The 9365-nt window shown below is 42.3% G+C and overlaps 1 protein-coding gene across 1 annotated transcript in view; it reads right to left on the reverse strand.

The window, feature by feature from the left end:
• C15H11orf97 (chromosome 15 C11orf97 homolog) overlaps positions 1-9054 on the reverse strand; it is a 34514-nt gene extending 25460 nt beyond the window's left edge. Inside the window, exons 1-2 of the mRNA XM_055547769.1 lie at positions 7887-9054; positions 1861-1965 (exon numbers count right to left, since the gene is read on the reverse strand). Coding sequence (XP_055403744.1) covers positions 1861-1965; positions 7887-8022 — 241 coding nt within the window. The 5' untranslated portion in view covers positions 8023-9054. The remainder of the gene's footprint in view (positions 1-1860; positions 1966-7886) is intronic.
• Between the last annotated feature and the right edge of the window lie 311 nt (positions 9055-9365).

The raw sequence follows: 9365 nt of genomic DNA on the forward strand, positions 1-9365 counted from the left end.
TTTTCCTAATTATTTAGACTGACATAAATAAATTTATCCATTAAGAATCAACACACCATACAAATAGTGTATAAATTAGCTTTTATGTAATCTCTGAAATGAAGGGGACCCAAATACAATTGCATAGACTTAAATATTTTTTTTTAATCACCAGAGAAACAATATGTGTAGATTGGGTTTCAGAGAAACAATTTAGTTGGTCATTCTGCATCCATCCGTAGAGTTCAAACCCTAAGACTTTAAACTTTCCTTCAAGACACTGTATGAACAAAATTAGCCATTCCTTTGACCTCTCTTTCCATAAGAATGGGTGATGCAAGAAGACCTTAAAAGGCATTTCTATGCTGGTTTTAAAATGTAAAGTGGAGGGAAAACAATTCTTAAAGGGAAAAGAAGACATTATTAAAAAGCTGTAGTATCAATGTGGCATTGGCATTAAGATCAAGAAATAGATCAATGGGACAGAACAGGGAGTGAAGAAATAGGAAAAACCCCACAAAGTGTGAAACTATGTCACAGAGTCTGAAAAGTTGTACCTCTGGGCCTGCAACCTCTGCTTTAATTTGGGTCCCACTAGCCTGGGCTTCCCAGGTGGCACCTATGGTAAAGAACATGCCTGCCAGAAAAATTTCCATGCCTGCAGGAAATCTGAGACATGTTCGATCCCTGGGTCAGGAAGATCCCCTGGAGGAGGAAATGACTACCCACTCCAGTATTCTTGCCTGGAGAATTCCACGGACAGAGGAGCCTGGTGGGCTGCAGTCCATAGGGTTGCAAAGAGTTGGACACGACTGAAGCAACTTAGCACAGCACAGCCCGTTTTTCAACAATTCTCCTCAGAAAACGTCAAGTTCTCTATGTACAGGAGTCATGTCTCATTTCTTTTATATCTTCAAGCAACTGCTGGTATCCAAGAGGGTTTCAATAAAAACATGAAATATGCACCTAGTAATCACTGAGAAGGAACTATAAAAAATAAGGAGCTCCAGCAGTTTCAAATAATGTCTATAAGGGATTCTTTAGAGCATGCATGTGTGTGTGCTCAGTTGCTTTAGTCATATCCAACTCTGTGTGACCCTAGCCTGCCAGGCTCCTCTGTCCATGGGATTCTCCAGGTTAAGAATACTGTAGTGGGTTGCCATGCCCTCCTCCAGGGAATCTTCCTGACCCAGGGATCGAACCCACATCTCCTGCATGGATAGGCAGATTCTTTATCTCTGACCTCTCAGGGAAACCCTCTTTAGAGCATATCTTTTTTCAAATGAATCATCAGTGTGAGCTATCAATGCCCAGACCATGTAACCCATATACTATGTGTATGTGAGATAAAATCCTGGGATGAATTGACCTATTTAAATGACTTAGATTCTTCTGAGTCAGTGATTTGCAAAGTGGGGTCTATGGACCAGCATCATCAACTTGGGACTTGGTAGAAATGCAAATTCTTGGGCCCCACCCCAGACTTTCTAAGCCAGTTACTCTATAGATGGGGCTCAGCTATCTGCTTCTAACCCGTAATTCCTAGATAATTCTGATGCAGTCAATACTTTGAGAATCACTGTTATTGGTACTACTTATATTGATAAAGATTGAGGATGTTATTGTGCTTTCCAGACACTTGGAAAAAATTCTACTTATCATTACGTAGAAATAAATCCACCAAAAATGTGGGACAGCAATGTAAATACAGCAATTTATTTGGGCAAAGCCAAAATAATTATAAAATTAGCCAAGAACCTCCCAGGGGGGCTATTTTTCTTTTAATACTCACAGTTTTGCAATAAATAAAATAATCACTGCCATCAAACAGGCAATTTTATATCCATTTTGCAAATATACTTCATTTGTCACTGAGATTACCTGCAGGTGGATGTTTAACGTGGCATTCATCTCTTTTAATATAAAGTTCTTCTTCGAGTACTTCCTTAATTCTCTTATGTGGTTCACAATATAAAAACTTCTTCCCTGTAAAGGTGTTAACAAAATTGGTTACTTATCATAAATTCTGCCCAACCTTCTAGCCATTATTTACATAAATAACTGTTTGTTAAAGAGACAAATCCTTCCATACAAATAGCAGGTGTTTCATCCTGCAGACTCTATTTTGGAAAGATCCCTTCCAGTGTAACTTTTAGCTTTGCCTGGAGGGAGAGAACTTTATATTTTGCGGTTAAGTTTCAGTTAACTTCTTTTAAGTATTATGAAGTAATATATGAAGTTTTCTTCATTAACTTGAAGAAAACTTTCATTTATTCAATAAATTCTTATTAAAGACATACTCTGTGCCAGGCATTTGGGGCAGAGGACACAGCAGTGAATAATAAAGATATATGGTGGCTTAGCTGGTAAAGAAACCGCCTGCAATGCAGGAGACCTGGGTTTGATCCCTGGGTTGGGAAGATCCCCTGGAGAAGGGAAAGGCTACCCACTCCAGTATTCTGGAGAATTCCATGGACTGTATACTCCATGGGGTCGTAAGAGTTGGACATGACTGAGCAACTTTCACTTTCATGCGTAGAGCCTACAATCCAGATATATGATATAGAACAGTCTAGCACTATTTCGGAGAAGGCAATGGCACCCCACTCCAGTACTTTTGCCTGGAAAATCCCATGGATGGAGAAGCCTGGTGGGCTGCAGTCCATGGGGTCGCTAAGAGTCAGACACGACTGAGCGACTTCACTTTCACTTTTCACTTTCATGCATTGGAGAAGGAAATGGCAACCCACTCCAGTGTTCTTGCCTGGAGAATCCTAGGGACAGGGAATCCTGGTGGGCTGCTGTCTATGGGGTCACAAAGAGTCGGACACGACTGAAGCGACTTAGCAGCAGCAGCACTATTTCAGCACCTTTTTTAAAGAATAAACCTGAATTGTAGTGGAGTGTCACTAATGGACATATGACCTTTTCCCGACCTCCAAACCTGGCCCCACAAGACTTCATTGCTATAGTTGAGGACGGACTATTTTTTCTAAGCTCTTTAGCTACATTTCTTCTGCTCAGCCCAGGGAGTCGTCTGAGCCCATCTGTCTCTCCAGACTTCCTGTCAGCCCTTCTCTCTCTTGCTCTCTGAGCTCTGGCCAAGTGGCCTTTCTGTCCATCCCCACACATTGTCTCTTTTGTACATTCTATTTTCTCTGCCTGAACTGTCTTTCTCATAATTATTTTTTCCTGGGTAACTTCTACCTAAATGTCAGGTCTAGGCTGAGATGTCAGTTCTTTAAGGAAACTTTCCTTGGCTCCACAATGTCCCTGGTTACTTTTTCTCATAGCATTCTCCTCTTTGCTTTCATTTGATTTATTGCAATGTGTATGCAGCCTCATTTACTTTATGTACAATTTTATTTGTGTAACTGTTAGTACTGTATGTCTCCCTTGCCAGGCTATATACCGTGAGAGCAGAGGTGTTGTTTGTTCAGCTCATCAGAGTCCTAGAACAGAGTGTGACATAATAATAGATGCTCAACAGGATTTCCCTGCTGGTCTGCCTGCCAATGCAGAGGACACAGAGTTCGATCTCTGGTCAGGGAACTAGATCCCACATACGTCGGGGCAGCTAACCTGTGCATCACAACTGCTGAGCCTAGAGCCTGTGAACTCCCGAAGCCCCTGCTCCCCAGAGCCTGTGCTCCTCAATGAGGGATGCCACGACAGTGAGAAGCCGGCACACTAGAGAGTAGCCTCCGCTTGCCACTACTAGAGAGTGCCTGCATGAAGCTACGAAGACCCAGCACAGCCAAAAATAAATAAATACAAATTAAAAAAATAATAGATGCTCAACAAGTGTGTGTTCAAGTGGAACTAAAGCATTGTTCAATCAGGAGGAGCGCAGATTCCTCCATGTGTGTGTCTGCCCACACAGCCCTGTGAACAGCAGACAGCCAGTAGTTCTAGTCCTAGTGCTTAAAAACTCAGTCCAGGGAGCCATGGAGAATCTCAATGACCGATGCAAAGGTATGGCAGGTGTCCTCTTTTCTAGACTAACTGATGAAGAACAAATTTGACTTGTGTGCAGACTGGCCCAAATGGGGCAAGAGACCTAATGCCTCTCGCCATGGGTCTAGGTCATTCCTGGTCGTGAGACCCAAACACACCCTCAGACATGAACAAGGTAGAGTGAGATATTCTCTGGGTCTGGGCTTGTTTTCTCCCAAATTCAGAGTCATATGAATGAGAGATGAACGTGGGTCAGCATTACTCAAGTTTAACTCTGGTTTAAAAATCTGTTAAATCACGATCTTCAGGCAGAAAAGGGTTTAAGAAATTTGGCCAAGAGGAAAAGCCTATAATAGCACATTAGAAAGGAAGAGATGACTTGCTGTAATTTCAAGTCTCTTGACAAATTTCAGCCCTTCTCTCACAAGAATTTACAGAAGAAATCATCAAAGGTTTCAAGGAACTATGAAAAATGACAGACTTGTAAACAGCTGTGTGTGTGTGTGTGTGCGTGTGCACGCACACGTGTGCATGTGCATGCACACTAAGTCATGTCCGACTATTTGGGACCCCATGCACTGTAGCCCGCCAGGTTCCTCTGTCAATGGGATTTTCCAGGTAAGAATACTGGAGTGGGTTGCCATTTCTTACCAGGGGATCTTCCGGGACTAGGGATCAAACCCATGTCTCCTGCATTGGCAGGTGGATTCTTTACCACAGTGGCACCTGGGAAATTCATAAAGAGCTAGTTTGGGCAAATGTTCCTTGCTCTAAGAAAGACAAAAAGAAAGACAAAGAAAGGAAGGAAGCAAACAAGCTGGCTACTAACAATTGCTACGGTTTATTGAATGCTACCATGCTCTAGGCATCTTATGTATATTATCTTTCTTCTTGACAATCAGCCTATAGGAAGGTAAAATTATTCCTACTTTATGGAAGAGGGGCTTCCCTTATGGCTCAGCTGGTAAAGAATCTGCCTGCAATATGGGAGACCTGGTTCAATCCCTGGATTGGGAAAGGCTACCCATACCAGTATTCTGGCCTAGAGGATTCCATGGACTACAGTCCATGTGGTAGCAAAGGTTTGGATACAACTGAGCGACCTTTCACTTATGGATGAGAAAGTAAGTTTCAAAAGTTTTTAAAACTAGTCATAAAAATTAAAAGAAATTGATTGTTTCAAACTGTGGTTCAGGAGAAAACTTTTGAGAGTTCTTTGGACAGAAAGGAGATCAAACCAGTCAATCCTAAAGGAAATAAACTCTGAATGTTCACTGAAAGGACTGATGCTAAAGCTGACGCTTCAATACTTTGGCCACCTGATGCAAACAGCTGATTCTTTGGAAAAGACCCTGATGCTGGGAAAGATTGAAGGCAGGAGGAGAAGGGGACAACAGAGAATGAGATGGTTGGGTGGCATCACTGACTCAATGGACATGAGTTTGAGCAAACTCCAAGAGATAGTGAAGGACAGGGAAGCCTGGGATGCTAGCAGTCCATAGGGTCGCAAAGAGTTGGACATGATTTAGCGACTGAACAACATAGCTGACCCTCTCAAACCAAGTTACTAAACTGGCTTAAGGAGATGTAGCCATAGTATAGTATTTGCATTTCAGCAAGACATTTGATAAAGTGCATTTATATAGGAGGCAGATGCCCAGCCAAAGATGCTACTTGACAGATCAGGGGCTTCCAGAGACTCTACTTGGACTGTGGGGTTCACCATTTAATTAGTTAATCTGAATATAGGAACTTTCAGCAAACTCACCAAATGTGAGAATGACACAGACTTGGTGAATGGTTTATGGGCTGAATGGCAAACTCAGGACTCAAAGGGTCTTCCATACTTGCAATGAAGTGTTCATATCCATAGGATGGTATTAATGGGGATAATATAACGACCTGCATTTAGAACTAAACAGAGGAACTCCATAAGTATAGGACAGAAAAGGCCTTGGTCAAATGTTTTCAATTGGACAGACGGGAAAAGAGAAACTAAGGATGTCATAGATTGCATTTGTTGTGTGTTAAGAATCTAATGTGTCTGCCTAAACAGCTATTGTGAATTTATATAGATTCACCCAATAGAAGTATAATGCTCAGATCAAGCAAAGTTATGGTCCCACCACACTACCCTAATCTGATGGTACCTAGAATACTGGATTCAGTGATTTAATAAAATGGAGAATATTGGGATAGTTCAGCCAGCATGGTGAGAGCATTACAAATTATTTTAAAGATAACACTAAAATGAATAAATAAAGGTAACACTGAGGCGATAAAAGATTTGGTGGGGCTCAAACAGCCACCATTATATAATTCAAAGATGTTTCAGTGGGAAAGGACCACATTTTATCTGTGTATATTTGGGAGCAGATGTGTTATTAGGGAGTAGAAGCTGTTGAGACACTGAGGACCTTTCCAAAAAATAGAGACTGAAGACTTAAAAAAAATTTTTTTTTGAAAATTAAATGGGTACTTGTACCCATTTAATTTAACAGGTATGAATAATCTGTCTCTACTTGAGCTGAGGCCCTAAACAATGAGCTCAGGAAGGTTGAGGCAGGCACTTTTCATATGTTTCTACCCTGACTCTGTCAGCCCCTGAGTGTTTGGACACCAGCCTTAATTCATTACTCATTTCCCAGCAACCGCCCAATGGAAGGCACGCAATCAGGACTCAATATTTGTTCAACTGACAAGCAAATGGCTAATTCCACCTTTTGCTCCTACAGCCAAAAGGAATAAAGAACCTCTAAATTCTAGTATCATTTATGAGAAAATTTCCAGGTAGAATTTCAAGTCAGAGTAAGGAATTCCTTAAATATACTGAATACTTACATATACACTGAACTTAGTTGCTCTAAATAAGGTCTCTGCGTGCTGTTGACAAGAACAAGAATGAGGCATCATAATCAGGTATATTGTGACTGATGCTGAGGAAAAAGGCAGGCAACGGCAGTTCTGAGGCTCCTAGGGAGGTCTTGGGCTCTCAAGACAGGGTGTGTGGTCCCTAGGGGAGCGGAAGTCGAGCAGCTTCAGCCCAACCCTTGTTCTCTAGAGGGGTAATCAGTGAGGCTCTGCAGAATGGCTGGGAATTGCTCACCTTCTTCAGACTATTATTTTCATCTTCATCATTCCTTAGCACCTACTGAAGACGTGTCGGGCACAGGGGTCTGGGAAATATATGTAAATTTATGGAACAAGATGGATGAGCGCTTCGACCTGGCCCGGACTCAACTTTCAACTATGTTGGTTGTGAACCAGAACAGCTTTTTACTTCCTGCAAGGTTGTTTGTATGTTTGGCAGGGCAGGAGGAAACAGCAGCAGTGTGTTAACATGTGGCCCATAATTGTGAGACTCTAAAAGGGTCAGGTAATCATAATTTACAAACAGAGAACCAAGAGATGGGAGTTTAAGTGTTTGAAGGTGTTCTCCTGCACTGAGTGATGCTGGGCAAGGTATGTCCTTTCCACTAGTCTAGACTTTAGTTTCCCGGTTTGTAAAATGAAGGAATTGACAAAAATGATGTGTATTTCCATGCGTGTGTATATAAGTTATGTATTTAAAAATTAATTTCATATTTTATATGTAAAACAAGTTTATATATTTTACACATTTTTAAATTAAAATAAATTTTGTATTAATATTTTGAATACTATATGTATGTGTATTCACACGTGCACAATTTTTTTCAATACCTTCCAGGCCAATGCCACTACCCATTAAGTTGGAGGCTACCTGGGCTCGGATAACCTTTATGAAGGAGGGCTTGGGGAAATGGACCAGATGCCTTTGGCCCTTACCTTTGCCAAAACAGCAACTCCAACCCCTCCCTCCAAAACCTTTGTGGCTTCAGCTAGTCCCACTGCGGTTTCCCCAGTTCGCCTTTCACGGCTTCCCCTCGCCCACGTCCTCCCACCCTGTCGACGGCTGGAAGGGAACTCACACTGCTTGCGGGACTCCTGGGGACTGCCGCCGCCCAGTTCTCCGCACGCCCCGAGCGCTGCGGGAGGCCCGGGCTGCTCGCCATCACGGCCCGCCTGGGGCACCGTCACGACTGCCGCGGCCTCCTCCTCCCTCATGCCGCCGGGGTCTTCGTGGCCTGCAGCCGGCTGGCCTCCGTTCTGCCGCGGGCAGCCAGGGAACGCGAGGCGTCTCCGGTTGCCATGGTGACGGGATCCTCCCCGCGCCTAGCAGCTCTATTATGCTGGTGTCTCCTGTGTTCCGCGCGCCCAGGAAGACAGACGCTGGAGTTGGGAGCTGTGATTACTTACCCACCAAAGCAAAGGACTTTCTGTTAATTTCTCGTGTGTTTGTCATAGCAGTTTCGCAAGAGAGGCTTTACTATTATTGCCTGGTAGGGAAGCTGAGATTCAAAAAGCTAAGAACATTGTCTGAAGTTAGGCAACCAGAAGTGGCACAAGCCGGAATCCGAATTCAGAAAAGTTTGGTCCCAGAGGCCAAAGAGTAGATAGCCACCTGGAACAGGTAAGAGCGGGAGCAGGGACTGGACACGTGAGTTCAGGCAAGGTCACCGGTTTCACGCAGTGATAATGTTTGTCGTGTCCCGGCTCCTTGCTACACACACAACATGATGGAATAAATCAATGTTAAGGATTCCTAACTTTTGGATTGTAAATTCTTGTTGTTAAACAACTCTTGTAGTGTCCAAGCACTTTTGTATTCACAATCTATTTCAATGCATATAATAACTGATTTTACAGATGAAGTCAAACTCAAAGTTTAATTTGAATAGCAAATGGGAAACTCTAGGGTTTTTGGAGTATGAGGTTGCTTTTGTTTTTGCAGTTATTTAAAACAATGTTGTGGTGTTACTTTTATGAAAGCTAAATGTGCAGAATTAAAAAGTTCTACAAGGAATATAGTCCAATGCAACTGCCTCCATTTTACCTCCATTTAACTCTACTTTTCACGTCTTTGGGCTGATAATTTAGTATCTACAACACATAACCAAATGCTTACTTTGCCGCTTTTTATATTTTTCAGTTTTAGGTATCATATCTTGATTTCCTAGTATAGAAGATGAGAATTTAGCTCTCTTCCATGCTTCCCACCTCACACGTACTTACTACACCTTAAGACTCTGAATATAAATAAACTGAATTTTTTCCTAGAGTTTTTTCATTACTATGGCTATGTAAACTAATTGCAGACAAGTTTATCCACCACCTAATAGCCTAGGGTCACAGGGTCAGTATTTTCATTTGCATAACCTTTGAATTACTTGGAGTTAATAGTTGCCTTGTTCTTTTTTCACTTCTTTCTACTTTGCCAACAAAGGTCTGTCTAGTCAAGGCTATGGTTTTTCCAGTGGTCATGTATGGATGTGAGAGTTGGACTGTGAAGAAGGCTGAGCGCTGAAGAATTGATGCTTTTGAACTGTGGTGTTGGAGAAGACTCTTGA

The sequence above is a fragment of the Bubalus kerabau genome, chromosome 15 (genome assembly GCF_029407905.1).
Source record: "Bubalus kerabau isolate K-KA32 ecotype Philippines breed swamp buffalo chromosome 15, PCC_UOA_SB_1v2, whole genome shotgun sequence".
Lineage (NCBI taxonomy): Eukaryota > Metazoa > Chordata > Mammalia > Artiodactyla > Bovidae > Bubalus > Bubalus kerabau.